The sequence below is a fragment of the Saccopteryx bilineata genome, chromosome 1, assembly GCF_036850765.1.
Source record: "Saccopteryx bilineata isolate mSacBil1 chromosome 1, mSacBil1_pri_phased_curated, whole genome shotgun sequence".
NCBI lineage: Eukaryota > Metazoa > Chordata > Mammalia > Chiroptera > Emballonuridae > Saccopteryx > Saccopteryx bilineata.
In genome coordinates this window covers 318,765,072-318,790,572 of record NC_089490.1, presented here as the reverse complement: position 1 = coordinate 318,790,572, position 25,501 = coordinate 318,765,072, and the positions used below count along the sequence as shown (strand labels likewise).

At 37.8% G+C, this 25,501-nt stretch overlaps 1 protein-coding gene across 4 annotated transcripts in view; it reads right to left on the bottom strand.

The window, feature by feature from the left end:
* Positions 1–25,501, bottom strand: part of TRPC6 (transient receptor potential cation channel subfamily C member 6) — a 136,743-nt gene that overhangs the window by 44,274 nt on the left and 66,968 nt on the right. For 3 of the 4 annotated variants that reach the window (XM_066247981.1, XM_066247992.1, XM_066247998.1), the window contains exon 2: positions 8,371–9,145. In XM_066247981.1, coding sequence (XP_066104078.1) covers positions 8,371–9,145 — 775 coding nt within the window. Of the gene's footprint in view, positions 1–8,370; positions 9,146–22,590; positions 22,690–25,501 lie in introns of those variants that run through there. The other variant, XM_066248006.1, reaches the window with a different exon arrangement.

Genomic DNA, 25,501 nt, shown 5'->3' with positions numbered 1-25,501 from the left:
ATTCATCAGTAACTTGGTTTGCTGAGAAAACAAAGAGAAAAATTATTTTTCTAGGTTTACTGCTCTTTTAACATACTTTAACTGCTGTTCCGCTGAGTGAGCTCTGAAATACCTTAGTATCATAAAGATTTTCTTCATATTCTAGAAAAGGAAATTTGTCTAAACCATGATCAAAGTTATCAATAAGAAGTGTAGTGTGCCAAATTAACCTGTTGACTGAGGAGAAATAGAAAATAAGAAACTTTTCACACTACTTTGCATATATCATATCTCCTATGTTTTGACTTCATCAGCTAAGTACACAATAGACATTTGCTAGATCTTTGGGAGATTTTGTAAACTGTGTAGGTTAACTTGGGAAACAGGACATTTGGAGGGGTTTCAGAGAAAAGTCAACATATCACTTATATATTTCATAATTAGTTACTCAGGAACTTTATGTGCCCAACACAGGGTCAAAAGGCAAGTCTAATATAGAGTCTACACAGTGAGATTTTTTTTCTTTGGAGGAAAGGCAGTTTAATGAAAATGCTTTCATTGTAATGTATTGCTGATGACCTCGTTTTATGCTGGCAAGATTGAGAGAATGAAGATCTTATTTAAACACCAAAACTCATGTTAAATTTATAGACAGCATGAATTCACATGCTCACTCAAGTCTTTCTAATACTTCCTTCCTCTTTATTCTCTTACATTGAAATAAGATCATTTTTAACCCAATGTTAATCAAAACAAACTACTAGCTAGAGCTCATTGCATTGTGAGTAGGTTATATTATCTCACTAACTCTTCACAGTCTCTTGCTCCATTAGGGTAAATAATGTGTCCAATACCCTGCAGCCACTAACTGTCAAAATCAGGCTTTAAACCTAGTTCAGTTTAGTCTCAACCACTTTCCTTTAAGAATTATGCCACATCTTTGTAAATCATTTTCTATTTTTATCTTGAAGAACTGAGAGGCAAGCAGGGCAAATACTATTCCCATTTTGCACATGAAAACACTAAGGTCCACTGAGGTTACACAACATCAGTGGCAGAGTGTTCTCCTAAAACCAACTTTGCAGATTCAAAGCTAGTGGTCTCTTTTATTCTAAAGCCACCAGTATGTTTTGGAACGAAAAGATCCCCTGGAGAGATCATAAGAGAAATATGTTGGAGGAATATGAGTAGCGATTAGCTCAGAGTGTCAGTCACTAAGGTCATATTCTGGGGAAGTTTATAGAAAAATAGCTTTCTAGTGGTTGTGTGTAAAGCACCTGCTAGGGCTCCTCTAAGGAAATCATGCCCAGGGAGCTTTCAATGCAGTTTAGAATTTTATAAACAGGCTACACTTTGCTAACTGTAGGTCTAAGCAGCTTCTGTAAAAGCAAATTGAAGAAACAAATTATGTCTTAGCTTAGAATGGCTCAAACCAGTTCTAAAAATGTATCTGGTCAAGTAGTACAAGCAGAGTCCCAAGGAAACAACTTTACTCTTTCCGTGAAATTATCAGTTCGGGGTGGGGGCAAACATTAGGTACAGAAGTGCCAATGTGTACATCCACTATGTTCTAGATAGAAACTTGGACTTTTAGAGCTAATATACCTTTAATCATATCCCAGGTCTTTCACTGGTTAGCCATGTGATCTTAAATACGTAGAAGCCACCCTATGAGACAGGTGCTACTATTGCTGTCATTTTACAGTGAAATTAAATAAGTGTTAAAGAGACCACACATGCAAAGTTCATAGCATGATGATGAGCATTTAGCAAACATTCAATAAGACATAAGCATTTTATTTACTATCATCAAAAGCAGGATCTTAAAACAGGCCATTGCCTGCCATTGGTAAGAGCCCACGGAGCTATAATAAAATCTAATGCACCTAACCTCTCCTCTTGGTAGCATTCAGTTCTAGATGTACCCTTAGTCGTTTTAATGTCAAAAATGTCAAAATCAATACTCCGTAAAAGTCTAAAAATGTCTCATGGTGAAGTTAGACATTTAAAAAGAGAGTGTGATCAATCAACGGTGGGGTAACGCTTTTTAGGAAAAACCACGTGGACTGAAAAAGTAAGGCGCGGGAGCTTCTTGCTGTTTAATACATCGGTTCCACTACACTGCTAATTCTCAGGACATGTTCTCAAGGGAAAAACAAACACCCAAAGACCCATGTTAAAGAAAGAAAAGAATAATACTCTGCTTTTAGAAATACATGTTTTTCATTTTCACCCTGAGAATCCATTTGCCAATGTTTCATAGTTTAAGGTTTTTCAAGCTGATGTGTAAACCCACTTATGAAATGTTGGCAGCGGTTCATTCGCCAGATGCAGCAATGATCCGGGTTCCCTGAAAAGAGAAGTGAAGCTGGAGGGTTGGTTTCATTCTGGGTCATGTCTTCAGGTCACACACCCACACCATACACTATAAATTAGAAGTGGGTGCTCACCTGTTAACCTTTCAGTTGAAAAGAGATGACTGATAATGGGCTAACAGAACAGCATTTAGAAATTTAAAGACATAAAAATGTCCCTGTTAAAATGATCTTTTCAAAATGTCATCTTAGTTGCATATGACATCACAGAAGAGATGTTAGGGTCTGTAATTTTAATGTCTGGCTCTTCTTTCTGTATAAAGAATGAAGTTTGCTTTATATAAATTAACAGTGGAAAAGCATACCTTAATTCTCACTAATCAACCATCTGGGCTGCAGAGAAGGGCAGACCTGGGTTAGAATCTAGGAGCAACCACTTTGAAACTAGCTGCATGGCTTTGGACAAATAACCTAATCCCTTAAAGCAGGGGTCTCAAACTCAATTTAGCATGTAGGCCGCAGAGCAAGATCACAGCCCTTCGGCGGGCCGCACTAGGTCTACAAAAGGCAACTGTTACACAACACTTTTCTTGAACTTCGTGGATTAGTCTGCGGGCCGCACAAAATTGTCGGCGGGCCGCGAGTTTGAGACCCCTGCCTTAAAGCCTCAAAATCCTCTTATATAAAATAGGATAATACGAGTACCCACTTTCAGGGTTGCTGTGAAGATTATACCAAATACAAATGCCAACTTCCTCATAATTATTAGCATTATTGTTGTTTTTATTATCTCATAAGCAGTATTCAGACATTCTCATTACCTTATCACAAAGTGATGCTAACAAATATAAAAAGCACATTGAAATTCCCAGGGCAGCATTTTCACACATTCTTTAATAAATATTCTATCCACCAATTGTGTGATAGATACTATATAGTCTTACTAAAACAGGTGTTTTGTAAAATGACGTTATATACTTGAAGATTATGGTACACATAGAATATTATTATCTATTAGCCAGCCATGTTTCCTGGGATCACATATAATGCTGGGTCTTTCCTGTTCTTCAGAATAATTGTCACTAAGTGTCACATTGATCACTGAGTTCTGTTGCAACTGATGTGTCATTAGCAAGCATTTACACTGCACCTATTGGTGAGGTTGTGAGGGGTATAAAAATTACACTACTCTAGAGAAGAGGTAAAGAGATGAGATGCAATTGGAAATGTAAATGAAGACATTTTCTTAGATATGGCAGATGCTACTAACTTTCATGTTGATTGTCACCATCATCAGTGGCTACATATTTAACTTAATACAGCGTTTGATAACCAGCTTTTATTTTTCCCTTCACATAGAATTTCTCAGGGCCCCTCTGAAGCTGGCAGAGCAGCAACTAAGTAAACATGTAAACAGTAAACAAGTAAATGTGCTTTCAGGGGCTGAGGCCTCTTATGATGCAAATTGCTGCACTTAACTTCTCTGCCTAATTGCTGACATCCTTGATCTACGCTTCTTCCAGAATGAGATTTTTTTCTGTCCACCCATTTCAAATTAGGATAGGAAATTCAGAGGCAAGAGCATACACACACTTCAGTGCATTTATTTGTTTACATATCTGCCTCCCTCGAATTGATTCAATGATCCTTCAGAGAAAAGGCTATCATACTGCATACTCACCTTTGAGTCCTCACATCCTAGCACAGTGTGCGGCACACGGCTGGGAATCAAAAATTTTGTTGAGCAATGTAAAGAAAGAAACATAGCTGGGTACAAAACACACCTAGATTTTCATTCTTGCTCTGCTACTTATTAACTATACACTCTGAGAAAAGTTACTTTATTTTCTGGCTTTCTACTAATTTCCCCTAATTATAGAGAACACAAATGCTGCTGTATCATAGAGTGTAAACCACTTAGAATAATTCATAAATCTCAATAAAGGTACATTTCCTCTTTCCTGTTTGGTCTAGATCCCAGCCTTGTGCTTCCAATGCTGTGACTCTGCCTTGTAGGCTACTTAGCACTTTAGCTACAAAGTGACACCTTTGTCACCCTGCTAAGATCTGATAACAGTCACACTGGCTTTCCGCTAACAAAACCTACTTTCAGCTCAGTCACTTTCTTAGAGGTTATTCCTCTTTCAAACAATGTCAGACCTTTCTGAACTTCTGAATACAGAACGGTTTCAAAACAGATGGATCAGGAGTTTCTCTACCTTCCCCTTTCTCAAAGTCAGCAGCAGAGGCACCTGGAGGGCCATGGGCACGTATAGGCACAGATCCCTAGGAAGATATGAAAGATCTGCAAAAGCTCTAGAAAAACTACTGATCCAGAGTAACAGGAAAGATGACAATTCTTCAAATATGAGAGGTGATTGTAGGGTAAAGAGAACATTGTTACCACAAACAACCTAAAATATAAATAAGTTCAAAAAGGGTTTAGAGACATAAGTCATAGGTACATATTGAGATGCTAAAAAGAAATTCGAAATCTGGGAGAATAAATTTGCTGATTAAAATCATCCCTGGTATTGCTCTTCTTGTCTGTAAGCTTATTCTACCTTATCTGAGCTCAGTCGTGTGTCAAGGAGAAAAGCTAGGAGTCATGCTCTCCTCTCTATCAAATTTAACTTCTCAGTGTTTTTTTTTTTCTTTAATGGTCTGGTATTAGTTGCAAAAATTAGGCTTAGCCTAAATTTAAGTTTGGTTGATGTTTCATGCTTTCATAGCAAAAAAAAATTATTGATAAAAATTGAATTTGAATGGGTGAAAAACTTTTGAATCTTGTTTCTCCCTATTCTCTATCGAGACATGCAATTCTTTGGGCCTATTAGTTTTCTTCTTATTCTTGTGGCTTTATCTAATTGTTGTTAACTGTGGTCTGGTTGTACCTCTTCATGGAGCCAGCTACAGACCTGGTAATATGGGTAATAAATGCAAATTGTTTGGTTGAGGAGATTCAAAGCGCAAGACTAAAATTGCTCATGGAACTCAGTAGCAACTCTTCTGGCCTCTTTTATTAAAGACTACTACGGTTTTTATGGAAGAGGAAAATTTGAAAGAGGAGGTTAAAGAAGCTGTATGTTAGAGCTTACAAAAATCTTTATGAAAGTTCACATTCTCTGACTCATGAAATAGATTAGTTGCCTTCAAACAGATATGCAAAGATTTTCCAAGGGACCATAAAACATTGATAGCTTTAAGGGAATAAAGTTTCAGATACTTAACTTTCCTAAACTGATTTTCTTAAAGGTATATCTTTGACCTTTAATTCTCCACTGTTACCCACTCATGTAACTTGCAATAAGGAATCCCCCTTTAATGATTAATTCAAGCACTATAGACCCTAATGCAGGGGTCCCCAAAATTTTTACACAGGGGGCCAGTTCACTGTCCCTCAGACTGTTGGAGGACCGGACTATAAAAAAAACTATGAACAAATCCCTACGCACACTGCACATATCTTATTTTAAAGTAAAAAAAAAATGGGAACAAATACAATATTTAAAATAAAGAACAAGTAAATTTAAATCAACAAACTGACCAGTATTTCAATGGGAACTATGGGCCTGCTTTTGGCTAATGAGATGGTCAATGTCCGGTTCCATATTTGTCACTGCTAGCCGTAACAGGTGATATGACGTGCTTCCGGAGCCATGATGCGTGCATCCCACATCACCGGAAGTAGTACTGTACGTAAGCCATGCTGCGCTTTGTGGCGCCGCCACATACAGTACTCCCGGAGCACAGGATGAGGATGGATCCTGTGCTCCTCTCACTGACCATCAATGAAAGAGGTGCCCCTATTCGAGGTGCAGCGGAGGCCAGATAAATGGCCTCAGGGGGCCGCATGTGGCCAGCGGGCCGTAGTTTGGGGACCCCTGCATGGGTTCCTGAATATCCCTACCCTAATACGCATTTCTAGTGAAGATAAAACTTAGTGATAGAAATACAATGTGTTGGTTCATGTTGAAATGTTCTGAATTTAGAACCATGGTATAGTGTGTTGATAGAAAAAATAACTTTTGTTCAATATATTTGCCTCTTTGTTCTCTAACAATCATCAAAAAATACACCCTTCTTGAATGAGAGTCCAGTAAGTAGATGGCAAGCGAGGTTTCAGTACAGAATACTGAATACAGAAATAAAGTTTCATGTATTTAAATGTGTGAGTCTTTTCAACTAGTCTTAATACTCATCTTTAGATGTATCTTTAGCTAGAATAAAAGGCATCTCAAATGGCCATGGTAGAAAAAAATCAGTGAGGATGATTCTTTTCAATGTGATTTGGAATGGTTTCCAAGATTCAAAATTTTTAAAGGACATTGACTAACATGCATGAATAAAACTCCCCCCCCTTTTTTTTTTTTAATTTAGAGGAGGGGAGATAGACAGACTCCCTCGGGAGCCTCAAGTGGGATCCGCTTGGTAACCCCTGTCTGGGGCCAATGCTGAATCAGCTATCCTCAGCATCCAGGGCCAATGCTCGAACTTACCAAGCCCCTGGTTGCAAGAAGGGGAGAGGGAGAGAAAAAGGAGAGGGAGAGAAGGGGGAGAGGGAGAAGAGAAGCAGATAGCCAGTTCTCCTGTGTGCACTGACTTGGAATTGAGACCACGGCCGTCCATATACTGGGCCAATGCTCTATTCACTGAGCCAAATGGCCAGGGTGAATAAAACTTATATGTGAGCCCTGGACAAATGGCTCAATTAATTAGAATATTGCCCTGAAGCACAGAGATTGCCAGTTCAATTCCTGATCAGGGCACATGCAAGAACAGATCAATATTCCTGTCTCTCTCTCTCTTTCTCTCCCCCTTCCTCTCTCTAAAATCAATGAAATAAACATTGAAAAAATGAAAACTTTTATGTGATTTCTTTCAGATTCAGTGCATGTAATTTAGTAAGGTAGCTATCAAATCGTATAAAAAATACCCCACCTACAGTGAACCGTCTTTTAATTTTATTTTATAAAATCTTTAATAATTCAAAAAGCTATTAACAAAATCCAAAGTACCATGCTAGTTTCTTTACCAAGATATTTATCAGGATATACCTTTTTTTTCATTAACTACATAACAAAAGTGTGAATATGATTAATCCCACTAAAAATTCATTTCCAATAAGAAGTGTTATATATTCAATTTTTTTTCAAAATTTGTATGTTATTATTAAACAATAATGTTTAATTATGTGGTTTTGTTCAAATGCACAAATAATATAATTAACTTTTTCTGAAATATTTTTAATTTCCAAACCTTATAATAGGAAATTTAAAAAATCAAAAATTTTATATAAATATGTTTCATAAAAACATATATAGGTATATATAATTTCATATATATAGTGATTATGAGAAACTACAATAAAAGGCTATTGCATTAGGAATCACACTTGTGGAGGTAATTAGACTGAAAATACAAGCTCAAGGAGAAAAAAAGAAAGATGTAGCTATTCTGAACATTAAAGGAGAGGTTCTTCACTTATTTTAAAAGTAGGTGATCAGGGGCATCAAATCATCATAGCATTTAGAGGCCATTGGATACATCAGATGGACCAATTTAAGAATTCTGTTTTTAAATGTTAATATTTATACTGAGCAAAAGGTATGCATCTATCTGTCAAGTCAAACTATGACTTCCTTCAGCATGTCTGACCTCAACAGCATCAATCACCATGCGCTGACAACAGAAAAAATGTTTTATACAAGAAAGATGTTGGGTTTTAGAGCACAGCATATCTGGATTCTGATCCCAGCTCTGTCATTTACCTGTTGTTGATCTTGGACCTTACCTAACCTCTATATACCTCCATTTCTTCATCTGAAAAGGAACTGATATCTTTTCAAGGTTGTGATAAAGATTAGGCATAATAACTGTAAAATGTATATAGTATATAGCAAAATATCTCTAAATGATAGTAATCGCAACTTTTGCTGCATATAATTATAGCAAAGAGCTTTTGGGGGGAAAATAAAAGAAACATAAAATCACATGGTGAGCACAAAGTGGAAGCTTGTAAATATACCTTGAATTTGACCTGCAGAGGGTAAAGTCCTTTTTGTTAAAGACCTACCTTGAACTCTTTCTCAATGTTGGCCAGCACTGCCAGCTCATTACTAAGCTCTAAAGCTGTCATGACTGGATCTTCACTAGACAATGACAGGTAAGCTGGACTTGCTAGACCTTTATAGGCATTAATCCTAGATCTGGAGTGGCTAAAGGAGTCATGTTTCTGTTTCTGGTTACATTCACTGCACTTGCAGAAATAATCATGAGGTCGTTCAATCCGAGCACCCTTCCGCAAGAGAGTGTGCACAATTTCATATTCCTGGCAGTGGGCAGCCAGAATGATTGGAGTCACATCATGGGAGAACCGTGTCCCATCTTCATCATAGGCATAAAAATCATCTTGCTGGAGTTCAGACTGGCTGGGACTGGTCGCTAACCTCTTTCCTTCAGCAAAAGCTGGATGACTGAGGATGGCTTCCACAATCCGGATATAACCTTTACTAATAGCTAAAAGCAAGGCATCCCCAACACGAGAGAGATTTTCTTTCTTGAGTAGAAGTTCTGTAATTTCCAGATGCTCGTTGGCCACTGCCAACTGCAGGGCATTTTGGCCCATGTAATCCACACAGTTAACATTGAGTGACAGGCATTCTTCTAACATCTTTCTCACCACTGGGATGTTGCCATACTCAGCTGCATCTAAAAAGCGTTCCTCCTCAGCAGATAGGCTTGTTGAGTGATCGTTAAACATGTACGCAGGTCCTCGGTTAGCTAACCTTCTCCCCTTCTCACGAAGAACTGTCTGCCGCCGGTGGGCCAGTCTGTTGTCGGTGCCTCGTCTGTAATACAATAGAAAAATTGTGAACAAATCATATTAAGAGCAATTTAGTGTGCCAAATGACTTGCCATCTAATGCAATCTTTAAGTATATTAGATGTTGTCTCATTGTCTCTAGACCAACTATAATATAAAATGAAGATGCATTTATTTGTTAATGGATTTCAAGAACTCCTTTAAAAAAGCCAAGCACATTGTATATTTTAACATTCCAATTTGGGGCAAATACTGGCAATTCCCTTAATCTCTCTGTGACATTCACATAGAGATCAATGTGTGTTTTTCAATTACAGATGGTATAGACATAAGAAAGAGCATTCAAGTTTTACATACATATTGAGCCCTTCCTATGCCAATGCAAGATATCATATTAGGCCCAGAAAAACCAATGTGAAAAAAAAGAGATGCTTCTGCTTATATATTCTTGTGGTCTAAAATAAAAATGGGCAATTAGCACAATGCCTTGTTATCAGCTGTTTAATTGTCATAATAAACCTGTAACATTGGTCATCTAGTTTACAGGAGAAAATGACTTGCTAAAAACAAAAGAATTAGCAGGAGTTATGTGAGAGTGTATTTGGGAAGGTGATACAGGAGTCAGGTTCAGGCGGTGAGTTTTTTCAGGAGAGGGATCAACTATATGCTATGGCATATGATTCATTAATGGCAATCACTAATGCTTGAACTCTGCAAGGTGTTTTTCTAAGCATTATTGAAAATTTGAGACATTGTCATCAAGATGGGAGGTGGGAAGGAATCCTTCTGTGATAGAGACAGTTTTCAAAGAGGTGGCCAGCCTTCATTCAGTCTGTGATATGAAGAGAAATTGATTCCTCCTCTGATCAAAATTCTACAGTGCAGATCTTTTTTTTTCTTACTGACTCATAACTTTATGTCCTAAGGTCTTTTTGAACTTAAAGGGCATAAGCCTTATCATTATCACTAACTGGAAACCATAAAGGATGGCTCCTGAAGAATAGGAAAGGGTCAGGTTACAGGGGGGGCCTGAAAAGAAGGAAAAATTGTTCGATTGATTATTGATGTAGCTGAAGGCTCCTCTCTTTATAAATGCTCTAAGAGCCCTCCCACTTTAAAGATAATAATAAATTCCCCAGTATGAAGAGAATTTAACTAGACCAAAAGACCTTATAAACCATTTTCCCTTACAAAGCAACCAAGCCTAGAGAACCTAAATCTCTTTCCCTATTAGCCCTGATCCATATTGTTCCAAATCTCCAGGCAATGCTGTCTGTCTATAGTAGAGTGATGCCTAAATAAGATAGCAAAATCCCAGCAACTAAGAAATAGATTATGGTTATCCTAGGAGCTTGAGGAGTATGCTTCCATATTCGCAAAGGTTTTTCACAGATTTTCATTCAACACAATCCTTTAGCCATCCAAGTCCTCTTCAAAACCAACCAAGCTAATGTTTTATTAAAAAAAACAACTTTGTAGGCCCTGGCCGGTTGGCTCAGTGGTAGAGCATCGGCCTGGCGTGCAGAAGTCCCGGGTTCGATTCCCCACCAGGGCACACAGGAGAAGGGCCCATCTGCTTCTCCACCCCTCCCCTTCTCCTTCCTCTCTGTCTCTCTCTTCCCCTCCTGCAGCCGAGGCTCCATTGGAGCAAAGATGGCCTGGGCGCTGGGGATGGCTCCTTGGCCTCTGCCCCAGGCACTAGAGTGGCTCTGGTCGTGACAGAGCATTGCCCCCTGGTGGACAGAGTGTCACCCCCTGGTGGGCATGCTGGGTAGATCCCAGTCAGGCACATGCGGGAGTCTGTCTGACTGTCTCTCCCCGTTTCCAGCTTCAGAAAAAATAAATAAAAATAAAAAAACTAAAAAGACAACTTTGTAAATTAACTAAAGAGCCAATAGCCAGACATTAATAATTTCTAAGCTGGGTCTTTAGAAAATGTATATGGAACTTTCATTAAATAATAAGAAAATAACTTCTAAAACTATTTTGTTGTCTCTAGCTATTTTTTTGTTTTCAATTCTACCTTAATTTTATCAATGTTATTCATGTGAATATTTTAAGGACTCTATAAGCTTGTTATAAAAAGCAGCAATCCTTTGTTCTTTATTTTCCCCATTTTTAGATCCCCAGAAGCAATACATTTTAACTCCTTTAGCTAATTATCTGATAATTTAACTAATTATATCCATATGACTTGCTATTTTTTTATTTTCCAGGTTTGGCATTATCTATGGAGTTCCCAATGCAAAATTTCAGGATTCAACTTTCACAATCTTGCACCATATCTTCACACTCACATAGACACACACAAACAAGCTTCGGGGTTCCATATCATTCAAGTATAGTTATATCATGATTTTTGTTAGATAATTATTTACATTAGGACAATGCAAGTGCTAGTCATAACTACACAAGTTGTATGCTATAGTGTCTTTTCTGGTATAGCTTCCCTATGTCCTGAAACCTAGCTGTTAAAAATTCTCTTTCTCTATATCAGGGGTTGGGAAACTTTTTGGCTGAGAGAGCCATGAATGCCACATATTTTAAAATGTAATTCCATGAGAGCCATACAACAACCCGTGTACTTTGCACATTATCCAATAAAAATTTGGTGTTGTCCCAGAGGACAGCTGTGATTGGCTCCAGCCACCTGCAACCATGAATGTGAGTGGTAGGAAACAAATGGATTGTAATATGATACATGAGAATGTTTTATATTTTTAACATTATTATTTTTTTATTAAAAATTTGTCTGCAAGCCAGATTCAGCCATCAAAAGAGCCACATCTGGCTCACAAGCCATAGGTTCCCAACCCCTGTTCTATATGCTTAATGTTCTAGGTACCTATGATTAGAATGAAAATTATCTTCTTTATTGTAAGTCTTCCTTTAATGCATTCAACATACTATGCGTTTTTTTCGGTTTTAGCTTCTTGAAGAATCTCTTCTGTAGCCTTCTAACCTGCTAATATGGACTGGTTGCTGTCTAGATCTGATGAATGTATGTTGTTTGAATCTTCCTTTTAGTATCATTTCAAGGATTCACATTTATGTCAGATTTTTTGTTTTCTGTATCCCAGATTCTACTTTTTCTTAGTTAAGTTCCATGTTCTATCACAACACACACTCTCCAATGACTGAGAAAGCATACCTGGGAGGTTAATTTCTTGAAATTTTGCATATCCAAAAATGACTTTATGCTACCGCCAAACTTAATTAGTAGTTTGGTTGGGTAGAGAACTCTAGGTTGACAATAATTTTGAATGTTCTTCTGTTATAGTTTTTATAGTTGCTATTGAGAAATGATTCTGGATATTCTCGTGTGTTGACCTAAAATTCACATGATTTTATTCAAAGAAATATCTTTTCTTCCATCATTCAGAGTATTCAGTATACTTTTTAATTTGAAAAAATGTGTCCTTTTCTGAGAAACATTTTTACTTATTTTCTAATGATTTTGTTTCCTGTTTTTAGTATTGTTTCCTGGAACTCTTTATTGGATGTTGGACATTCTGGATTAATTTTTAAATTTTCTTATCTTTTCTTCTTATTTTAAAATTATTGTTTTGCATTATACTCTGAGATACTTCTTTAACTTTATGCTCTAATATATCTTTTGAAATTTTTCTCTATTATATTTTAATTGTCAAAAACATCATTTTGTTCCTCAAATGTTTCTTATATAATACTTTTCTGCCTTCAAAAACATACTATCTTGTCTTGTCCAATTCTGGAGATATTGTGATATACACTACACTGATAAAAATACTTCAGGGAGGACAAGATGGGGGTGGAGTCGGCGGACATACCAACTTCCACCTCCCAGAACCAAAGTGGATTACAACTTAATTTTAAGAACCATTATCTGAAAAAATCAACTTTGGACTAAGATTCTTCAACCAAGGAACACTGAAGAAGCCACACTGAGACTAGTAGAAAAAGCGGAAACATGGAGAGGGTTGCCTAGCTCCCTGGAGCAAATGGCAACCCGGAGAGACTTGCGTGGCAGGAAGTTAGTTTAGCAGAGAGGGGAGGGTCCTGAGCCTCAGGAACAAAGCCCTAGCCTGCAGTGCCAGAGCCTAGAAGAGGCATATGGACAGTATTTAGCTGGAAACAAGTTAGGATACTGTTTGTGAGAAAGACACTGATTTCTCAGAACCGGGATTCTTCTTAAAGGGACTGCACAGAAAACCTCTGTCACAACCACTCACCTGAGGCTCTGGATGACGGGGAGAGAGGAGAGGACTGGAGCAGCAGGAAGAGAGTATAATCTAGGAGGCACAGGGAGAAACACTTTGAGGGACAACCAACCTAACCCCTGGGCTGAGTCACTTCCCAAATCTGAAGTGAATATTTCTCCTGGAAACAGCAATACCAGCAAAGGGAAGCAGGACACCAACCAAACAAGCTCTCATGGTACTTAGAGCAGAGTCGTTTAAAAGGAGGGAGCTTTTGGGTCTACTGTATTGAGTGTTAGGGTATGATCTGCAGTGCCCCCACTCACACGGCTGAAGGCTTGCCCAAGGGCAGTGGTGGCAGGATGTGGAAGCGCAGTTCTGTTGGCAAGGGCGGAAGCTGGCTGGCCACCACTGAGCCCAGGTGTGAGCTCAGTCTTGCCGGGCTGGGGTGGAGGGGACGTGTGAAAATGGTCAAACCCAGCTGCATGCCGTCTGCAATCCAGCCTGCAGGGGGAGGGAACAAGCCCGGAAGGGGCAGAGACCTGCCCTTGAGCAAGGGCACAGGAGCACAGCCTCTCCCAGCCCACAGGAACCGAGGTTTGTGGCCTGATGCCCAAGCCAGCTCCTCCCACAGGGCTGGAGCAAAAGCCCAGAACAGGCAGAGTCCCATGACTGAGCAAGAGCACACAGCCCCGCCTGGCCCATGGAGCCAAGGTTTGCAGCCGTTCCACAAGCAGGCTTCTCCCACAGGGGCGGGGCAAAAGCCTGGAATCAGGCAGAGACAAACAGCTGAGCAAAGGTGCTCACCACTGTCGTCAGGGCCAAGGCTTGTGGCTGGGCATATCGCATTAACCCACCCGCAGGGGCGGGGATATGGCTGAGGCCACCGAGGCTTGTACACCCAAGCACGTGATCAAAACCCCTCCCATGATGGAGAGGCAGAAACCACAGCAACAGCCCCAGTGGGCTGGCACCAGCAATCCCCATACCCAAATGCCCTAGATAACAGCAGCAGAGGGATGGCGGGCCTGCAGACAGACCACACCTAGGGAACACAGAGGCCACAACCAGTGAACTCCAGCGGCCAAAACCTTCTTTTACACAGACAAAATGGGAAGGCAGAGAAATGCAACACAAATGAATCAAGAGAAATTCCCAGAAAAGGACCTGAATGAGTCAGATATAACCAAATTACCAGATGCAGAGTTTAAAATAACGATTGTTAGGATGCTCATTGATCTTAGAACAATAGACAATCATTATGAACACCTAAATAAAGAGATAGCAAATATTAAAAAGGACATTGAAATAATAAAAAAGAACCAGTCAGAAATGATAAATACAATATCAGAAATACAGAACACAATGGAAGGAATGAAAAGCAGGATGGATGAAGCTGAGAATAGAATCAGCGAGTTAGAGAACAAGATAAATGAAGGCACAGAAGCAGAGCAGAAAAAAGAAAAGAAACTCAAAAAGTCTGAGGAAACTCTAAGAGAGCTCTGTGAGCATGAAGAGAAATACTATCCACATCATAGGGCTTCGTAAAGAAGAAGAGAAAGAACAAAGAATAGAGACTTTGTTCAAATATATCATAGCTGAAAATTTCCCTAAATTAAAGCAGGAAAACATCTCACAAGTTCAAGAAGCACAGAGAACTCCATTAAAGAGAAACCCAAGGAAATCTACACCAAGACACATCATAATTAAAATACACAAAGCTAAGTGATAAAGAGAAAATATTAAAAGATGCTAGAAAAAAAAAGGCTATCACCTACAAAGGAGCCCTCATAAAGATGACTTCCAACTTCTCAACAGAAACACTTGAAGCCAGAAGGGAATGGCAAGAAATATTCAAAATAGCCCTGGCCAGTTGGCTCAGTGGTAGAGAGTCACCCTGGTGTGCAGGAGTCCCAGGTTCGATTCCAGGCCAGGGCACATAGGAAAAGCACCCATCTGCTTCTCCACCCCTCCCCCTCTCCTTCCTCTCTGTCCCTCTCTTCCCCTCCCACAGCCAAGTCTCCATTGGAGCAAAGTTGGCCTGGGTGCTCAAGATAGCTATATGGCCACTGCCTCAGGTGCTAGAATGGCTCGGGTTGCAACAGAGCGAGGCCCCTTGGTGGGCATGACGGGTGGATCCCGGTTGGGTACATGCGGGAGTCTGTCTGACTGCCTTCCCATTTCCAGCTTCAGAAAAATACAAAAAAAGAAAAGAAATATTCAAAGTAATGCAGAACAAGAGCCTACAACCAAGACTACTTTATCCAGCAAGGCTATCATTTAAAATTGAAGAAAAAATAAAAAGCTTCCCAGACAAAAAAAAAAAAAAAAACTCAAGGAATTCACTACAACCAAATCAATGCTGCAAGAAATGCTAAGGGCCTGTTGTAAACAGATTAAAGGTGAAAAAGAATATAGCAAAAGAAGAATACAGTTTTAAAGAATAAAATGGTAATAAACAACTACATATCAATAATAACCTTAAATGTAAATGGATTAATGATCCGATCAAAAGACATAAGGTAGCTGTGTGGATAAGAAAACAGGACCCGTACATATGCTGTCTACAGGAGACATACCTTAAAACAAAAGATGCACATAGACTGAAGATAAAAGAATGGAAAAAATATTTCATGCAAATGGAAATGAAAAAAAAAGCTGGGGTAGCAATACTTATATCAGACAAAATGGACTTTAAAACAAAGGCTATCATAAGAGATAAAGAAGGTCATTATATAATGATAAAGGGAGCAATCCAACAGGAGGATGTAACCATTATAAATATCTATGCACCTAATATAGGAGCACCTAAATATATAAAACAGACTTTGATGGATTTAAAGGGCGAGATCAATAGCAACACTATAATAGTAGGGGATTTCAATACCACACTAACATCATTAGATAGGTCCTCAAGAAAAAAAATTAACAAAGAAACAGTAGACTTAAAGGACACACTAGATCAACTCAATTTAATAGATATCTTCAGAACCTTTCACCCCAAAGCAGCAGAATATACATTGTTTTCAAGTGCTCATGGTACATTCTCTAGAATAGACCACATGTTAGGGAACAAAAGCGGTCTCAACAAATTTAAGAAGATTGAAATCATATCCAGCACTTTCTCTGATCACAATGCCATGAAAATAGAACTCAACCACAACAGAAAAACTGAAAAATACTCAAACACTTGGAAACTAAATAGCATGTTATTAAATAACAAATGAGTTAACAATGAGACCAAAGAAGAAAATAAAATAGTTTTAGAAATGAATGATAATGAGCATACATCAACTCAAAATTTATGGGACATAGCAAAAGAAGTCCTGAGAGGGAAGTTCATAGCATTACAGGCATACCTTAAGAAGTTAGAAAAAGTTCAAATAAACAACCTGACCTTGCATCTAAAAGAAAAAGTAAAAGAACAGCAAGTAAAGCCCAGAGGAAGTAGAAGGAAGAAAATAATAAAGATCAGAGTGGAAATAAATGACGTAGAGGCCAAAGAAACAATACAGAGAATCAATGAAACCAGGAACTGATTCTTTGAAAAGGTAAACAAGATCGATGAACCTTAGCCAGTCTTACCAAGAAAAAAAGAGAGAGGTCAAGTAAATAAAATTAGAAATGAGAGTGGAGAAATAACTGACATGACAGAAATACAAAATATTGTAAGAAAATACTATGAAGAACTGTATGCCAAAAAACTAGACAACCTAGGTGAAATGGACAAATTCCTTGAAACATATAATCTTCCAAAATTACTCTGGAAGAATCAGAAAACCTAAACAGACTGATTACAACAAATGAGACTGATACAGTTATCAAAAGACTCCCAAAAAAGAAAAGTCCTGGGCCTGATGGCTTTTCAAGTGAATTCTACCAAATATTCAAAGAAGAACTAACTCCTATCCTTCTCAAGCTATTTCAAAAAATTCAAGAGGAAGGAAGACTTCCGAGCATCTTTTATGAGGCGAGAATTATTCTGATTCAAAAACCAGGTAAAGACAACACAAAGAAAGAAAATTATAGGCCAATATTCCTCATAAATTTAGATGTTAAAATCCTAAAAAAATATTAGCAAACCAGATCCAGCAATATATGGAAAAAATCATACACCATGATCAAGTAGGATTTATTCTGGGGAGGCAAGGCTGGTACAATATTCACAAATCAATCAATGTGATTCATCACATAAACAAAAGGAAGGAGAAAAACCACATGATAATTTCAATAGATGCAGAAAAAGCATTTGATAAAATACAGCACCCATTTATGATCAAAACTCTCAGCAAAGGGAGAATACAGGGAACATACCTCAACATGAAAAAGGCCATCTATGACAAACCCATAGCTGACATCATACTCAATGGGCAAAAATTAAAAGCAATACCCTTAAGATCAGGAACAAGGCAGGGGAGTCCCCTTTCGCCACTTTTATTCAACATTGTTCTGGAAATCCTAGCCACAGCAATCAGATAAGAAAAAAAAATAAAAGGCAACCAAATTGGAAAAGAAGAAGTAAAACTATCATTATTTGCAGATGATATGATATTGTATATAGAAAACCATAAAGTCTCAGTCAAAAAACTACTGGACCTGATAAATGAATTCAACAAGGTGGCTGGATATAAAAGTAATACTCAGAAATCAGAGGCATTTTTATACACTAACAATCAACTGTCAGAAAGGGAAATTAAGGAAGCAATCTCCTTTACCATTGCAACCAAAAAAATAACGTATCTAGGAGTAAATTTAACCAGGAAGATTAAAGACTTGTACTCAGAAAATTATAAAACATTGATAAAAGAAATCAGGGAAGATACAAACAAGTGGAAGCATATACCATGCTTATGGTTAGGAAGAATAAACATCATTAAAATATCTATATTACCCAAAGCAATTTATAAATTCAATGCAATACCAATTAAAATACCAATGACATACTTCAAAGATATAAAACACATATTCTAAAAATTTATATGGAACCAAAAGAGAACACGAATAGCCTCAGCAATCTTGAAAAGGAAGAATAAAGTGGGAGGTATCACACTTCTGGATATTAAGTTATATTACAAGGCCATTGTACTCAAAACAACCTGGTACTGGCATAGGAACAGGCATGTAGATCAACGGAACAAAACAAAGAACCCAGAAATAAACCTACACCTTTATGGACAACTGATATTTGACAAAGGAGGTAAGAGCATACAATGGAGTAAAGACAGCCTCTTCAACAAATGCTGTTGGGAGAATTGGACAGCTACCTGCAAAAAAATGAGACTAGACCACCACTTACACCATTCACAAAAATAAACTCAAAATGGATAAAAGACTTAAATGTAAGCCATAAAACCATAAGCATATTAGAAGAAAATATAGGCAGTAAGCTCTCTGACATCTCTTGCAGCAATATATTTGCCGATTTATCTCCACGGGCAAGTGAAATAAAAGGCAGGATAAACAAATGGGACTATATCAAACTAAAAAGCTTTTGTTCAGCTAAAGACAATAAGAACAGAATAAAGGCCCTGGCCGGTTTGCTCAGTGGTAGAGCATCGGCCTGGCGTGCAGAAGTCCCGGGTTCGATTCCCGGCCAGGGCACACCAGGAGAAGCACCTATCTGCTTCTCCACCCTTCCCCCTCTCCTTCCTCTCTGTCGCTCTCTTCCCCTCCTGCAGCCGAGGCTCCATTGGAGCAAAGATGGCCCGGGCGCTGGGGATGGCTCCTTGGCCTCTGCCCCAGGTGTTAGAGTGGCTCTGGTCGCAACAGAGCAATGCCCCGGAGGGGCAGAGCATCACCCCCTGGTGGGCAGAGCGTCACCCCTGGTGGGCGTGCTGGGTGGGTCCCGGTCGGGTGCATGCGGGTGTCTGTCTGACTGTCTCTCCCCGTTTCCAGCTTCAGAAAAATACAAAAAATAAAAAATAAAAAAGAACAGAATAAAAAGACAAACTACACAATGGGAGAACATATTTGACAATACGTCTGATAAGGGGTTATTAACCAAAATTTATAAAGAACTTGTAAATCTCAACACCAGGAAGACAAACAATCCAATAAAAAAATGGACAAAAGAAATGAATAGACACTTCTCCAAAAAGGACGTACAGATGGCCAATAGGCATATGAAAAAATGCTCAACATCACTAATCATTAGAGAAATGCAAATTAAAACCACAATATGATATCACTTCACACCAGTTAGAATGGTGCTCATCAACAAAACAACACAGAATAAGTGCTGGAGAGGATGTGGAGAAAAGGGAACCCTCCTGCACTGCTGGTGGGAATGCAGAATGGTGCAGCCACTGTGGAAAACAGTATGGAGACTCCTCAAAAAATTAAAAATCAAACTGCCTTTTGACCCAGCTATCACACTTTTAGGAATATACCCTAAGAACACCATAGTACTGTTTCAAAAGGAGAAATGCACCCCCATGTTTATGGCAGCATTGTTCACAGTAGTGAAGATCTGGAAACAGCCCAAGTGTCCGTCAGTGGACGAGTGGATTAAAAAGCTTTGGTACATATATACTATGGAATACTACTCAGCCATAAGAAATGGTGACATAGGATCATTTACAACAACATGGATGGACCTTGATAACATTATACTGATCAAAATAAGTAAATCAGAAAAAACTATGAACTATATAATTCCATACATAGGTGGGACATAAAAATGAGACTCAGAGACAGGAAAGAGTGTTGTGGTTGGGGGGGGGGGAGGAGAAGGAGGTGGTTGGGGGAGGGGAAAGGCACAAAGAAAGGCAGTTAGAAGGTGAGGCACAAAGAAAGGCAGTTAGAAGGTGAGGGAACACAATTGGACTTTGAGTGATGGGAATGCAGCATAATCTAATGTCAAAATAACCTAGAGATATTTTCTCTGAACATATGTACCCTGATTTATCAATGTCACCCCAATAAAATTAATAATAAAAAAGTACTTCAGAAAATTTACTCCTAAGTTGTTTTTTATGTTTTTTGATTTGTTTTCTATATTTTATATCAGAGTTTCTCCTCAAATTGCTAGTGATTTTTAGATATTCTTTTCCATTAAAAAATATAATTATTACTTTAACATTTTTTTCAAAGCAGTGGAATTTTCCCTGAGAATTAGCCACAAGGTGATTCTTAGAGGTGAGTTTCTAGAACAGTCAGAGGCAGATTAAGGTCAGTTGAGGCCCCAGACACAGAAGAAAATATTGGGCCACTGAAAAAAAAAGAGAGAGACAAGGGGAAAAAAAATACATTTTAACCATATTTTAAAATAAATAAAAAATATTATGTACTATTAATGTTATAACTGCACATAAGAAACCGAACTTGGTGTCATTAGAAAAAAGTGTAAAGTTGGGGTTTTGTGAGGCCCTTCAGAAGTCGGAGCACAGGTTGTGAGCCTGGTGTGCCCACTGTTAAATCTGCCTCTGAGAACAGCAGCATTATTTCTGAGGTAACAGGATGGATGAGGTAGAAGAGACAAGATGTCACCAAAATCTGTTACATGAGCAACCACCTATCATCTTCCTTCTGAAATTCTGAGCTCTCTTTCTCTCTGTCACTTTTATGGCTTCTAATAACTTCTTTAGCCTTCACTTTCTCTCTTGTCTTCTGTATATATTAACATTCTATAATTTCTGTTATTGACACAAGAGGAAGTTCAATAATTAGGGGAAGGGGAAGTATCTGCTGAACATAGATAATGCTTTGAAAAAACAATAAAAAAAATTTAAGGGAGAAAAAAATAAGGATTAGGGGATTTATAAAAGTGAACTGAAAGTACTGAGAATGAGAACTTGCAGAGAAGTTCCCATGTAACCAAAAAAAAAACACGAAGACATAAAATTGACAAAAATGGTACCAAGTACCAAAAGACTAAGAACCAAGCCTGTGTTTCTGTTCTATTTCTTCCTAAAACTGGGAGAAATAATTATTCTAGGCTACATTACAGGATTTTTTTTTTTTTGGTCAGTTGAAATTATAATATGGAAAGTGCTTAAATTGGGGTTTCATTGTTTTATATAGTTAAGAGAATGTGTATTTATATGAACAAGAAGACATTGACTTTATCATTTTTCAGCTGTTACTCAATTAGAAGACTCATGGAAAGGCAAGAACTGCAATGGTAATTGATGTAAATGGTTTCTGTATTTTTACGGAAAGAACAAATATAATCAGTAGCTTTACTCATATCTCAATTTTTAATCTACTTTTCAAACTTTTATTTTTTTCATATAACACCTCCAAATTTACATTGAGGTAGAATAAGCCTGAGTTGTAACATCTCTAATTCTAAAAATGTTAAATTAACAATTTATGATTTAAATGCCTATTTATTTGAATAATGGTAAGTTCTGTTTTAGCAAGCTTCTAATCTTAATGACATTCCCTATTTCCTTCTAACTTATCAGGCTTTCATACCTATAACTTCCATCCTTTTGAAGGAATAGCAAAATCATTTTCATAGAAAATGTTATCAGTTTTAAAGCATCTCATCTTCCTCATTGAGACAACAGATATTAACCATATGCAATGACATCATTATTTTTTTTAAAAAAAAGACCAGATTATTATCATCTCTTTAGCACTCTGTCAACAGAAAAACGAGATGTAGAATGTTTAAAGAGGTATTTCTGATTGTTTCAGGAAGATAACTACTGCTTGAACAATGAAGGTAGTACTCCTTGCATGGGTAGGAAAGAAGGGAAAACCTGCTTGCATGTTGACATAGCAAAATGCATGCTTTGCTGCCTCCTTATCTTCCCTTAGAAGCAACCAAAAATCTATGTATATTTTCTCACAAGTGCTGTTGCTTAACCTCTGACTTTCAGATACAAAAGAAAAGTGTGTAAAACAACTTTTTAAATAATAAACATTTGAAGTCTTTCAAGAAAGTTATTAGATGTTGCTAGGTTATATGACCTCTCTAGAATGGATTTGATGAAGCCATATATTACAGAATTCTATATTAATCACATATATAACCTAGAAAAATCATCTACTAGAAAGAGGAACAGCCCAAAGCACTATGTGAACAAAAGAGAGTTTTGTTCCTGTTAAAGGGTACACATTGCAAAGTCAGAGCAGTTTAAAAAAGTATTTATTAAGAACATCCATTTATCTATAATTAGCACTAATGAATGTTTATTCACCAACATTTTCATGTCTGATTTTTAAAATTGTAATCACACACAATATTCACATAGATGCCAGTTCTAGAAAAATGTATAACTAGCTCCTGCCCCGATAGTACTCAAATATTGGTTAGGTCATGAAAATCAATAGATTTTACATACCTCATTTTCCTGAATCTTTTTGCTGGTGGAATAGTGCCTGATGCCCCAGCTAGTGAGAGGTAGACTAATCCATTTCTATTAAAAATGCCAGCAACATAAATTAACTTCTGAGTCAAGTAGATTGTGTGCTTGAGTCCAGAGCATATGCAGTAATTTCCTCCACTTCCTGTTCTAAGATGATGCACTTTTACCAAATGGAACTGCTCCTATTCAAGCTAAGCTCTATATGAAGTATCTAATTTAACTTCTACATTTTGCTTCAAAATAATAAAAAATATTTGGATTAAAGCACAATTCTACTAAAACAGAAGTGTTAGAAATGAAAATGGCATGTAACTATTCCAGGCAGCATGGAATATTCAGAAGAGTACATTTTTAAATTCATCCTAGGAAGGTGAAAATAAAGAAAATTCCAGAATATATATTTTATTACATACAGTTTATCCATGGGAAAAACTGGACTCGGGTATTTAGAAATTAACAATCAACACAATTAACAATTTTGTAGACTATTTTAGGGGAATGGTAATGGAAAGGAGTTTTATTCTAATGTTATAAAAACAAGACCATTATTACTGTCTATTTAATCTCTGGTCACATACCCTTCTCCCTTCCTCCAGGGTTCAGGGAGCACTAAACAACTAAAGTGCTTCCTCCGTCTCTTGAGAGCAAGGATTATTTCGCCTTATTCACCACTGGATCCCCAGTGCTAAGCAGAAAGAAATTGCAAGCACTTTGAACATGACTGTCAAATGCATGAATCCTTCTTGTTAAAGGAATCAAGTTCAAAACCTGTTTGCTTCCATTAAGCCAACAGCAAATCACTACAATGTACACCCTACAAACAAAAAGGACATAAACATAAAGTTTAACTACAGTGCTTCTTAGTGTATATATAGTATTTTATATTCATTTCAAATAAGCAGCAAGCTTATTGAAATATTGGAAGGCATGTTTTTTTAATGACACTCTTGATTTGTCTTTGATCCAGAAGTGCAGATTTTCTTATCCTAGACAGAACTAATATCCTCTCATCTCTCCTGTTCTCTCTGCCTACCCTTGACATTGCATATAGAGCAACCACCCATCTTCACAATGCAGTACTAAATCTCTTTCACCTTCAGATAATTTTCTTGATAGCAATTCTTTATCTTGACTTGTCAGCCCCAGTTTCCCCAGGAGTCCCTCTCAACTCATCAAATACTAACTTTCTGTGTGATCAATCACACTACATCACACCACTGCCTTACTACTTTGCAAGCAAAGTAGACTGAACTGTTGGTCCTTTTTAGTTAGGAGCCAGGAAAAGTGCGACTGAAAAATGTTTGTGCATGTTACATATTTTTGCATGTTTATTTTTATAAAAAACTTCTGCATAAATCAAATACTATGTGAGTGAATAAAAAACATGAGTAATTAATGGAATAGTTATAGAAACTTGACTTTCTATTAAACAACTAAGTCTGACATATCATCTTTTATCAGCCTGCTGTTTGTGGTTTGATTTATTTCATGCGTCACATCTTCCTTCTTTGAAATGCTCTTGAGTAGACCTCTGCATGCATGCATTTATTTTTATCTTTTTATTTATTTTTTTTACAGAGACAGAGAGAGTCAGAGAGAGGGATAGATAGGGACAGACAGACAGGAATGAAGAGAGATGAGAAGCATCAATCATCAGTTTTTCCTTGCAACACCTTAGTTGTTCATTGATTGCTTTCTCATATGTGCCTTGACCGTGGGCCTTCAGCAGACCGAGTAACCCCTTGCTCGAGCCAGAGACCTTGGGTCCAAGCTCGTGAGCTATGCTCAAACCAGATGAGCCCGCACTCAAGCTGGCGACCTCGGGGTCTCAAACCTGGGTCCTCCACATCCCAGTCTAACACTCTATCCACTGCACCACCACCTGGTCAGGCTGTTTTTATCTATTTTTATAGGGTACTCTTGGGAATATTAAAAGCTTATGTGTAATACAAGCAAAACATAACCCAATTATCTCACCAAAGAAAGAGGTTTAAACCCTTTGATTCTATTATCAACAGCTGTCATAAAGTATACTTTCCCATTCCACAAGCAATTTCTGTGTAAGACAGATTCTGGGAAGGAAAAAGATAGCATACTTAAATTGGGTAATCTGAGGAGTTTAATGAAGAAATTCTAGGAATTAGTGAGCCAAAATTAGAAAAATTCAGCATGGTGGCCTGCTATTGCACCCAAGTCTAGGCTAGTGTATTCTTACTCTTAAAGGGGCACAAGGAGGGAACATTTACCAGAAATTAAACAGGGTAACTTGAATAAGGTGAGGGCTACTTAACAGAGAGTCTGACATTTAATAGAGATTAACAGCCAACCCTCAGGGAGAGAGCCAGGAGAATTGCTACCCTGACTTCACTCTCCTGCCCTCTGCAATCGTATAGTGGCCTCCCATGAGCTGCATCCAACCAAAAGTGTAGGAAGGAAGGACCACAATGACATAGTCCACACAGGTCTGCTATACCCCCGGGGGGGGGGGGGACAGTATGCGAATGGTGGAGAGTGGACCAGGAAACCAAGAAAACAAGACCCAGCACATACTCTGTAAGTGAATTTGACTGCCATGATTAATTCCATCAGAAATCACTGATGAAAACATTTTTACAGAGAAAATGGTAACTGTATTATTTTTTATGAGTCACTGATGCATCATCAGTTCCTACCTTTTTATTTCTTCTATAAGTTATAAAAAAGACACCCACATTCAATTTTAGGCAGTCCATTATCTTTAAAAATGAGCCTTTAAGATTCATCCATCTGCATTTTAAGTTGATATTCATATGAGGCTTAAAATGAACAATTCTGATTCTGAGAGTGAGAAGGAGGGTGTGATGTCATAGAAATATTCAGAATTACTCTAATTGTGCATACAGCACAA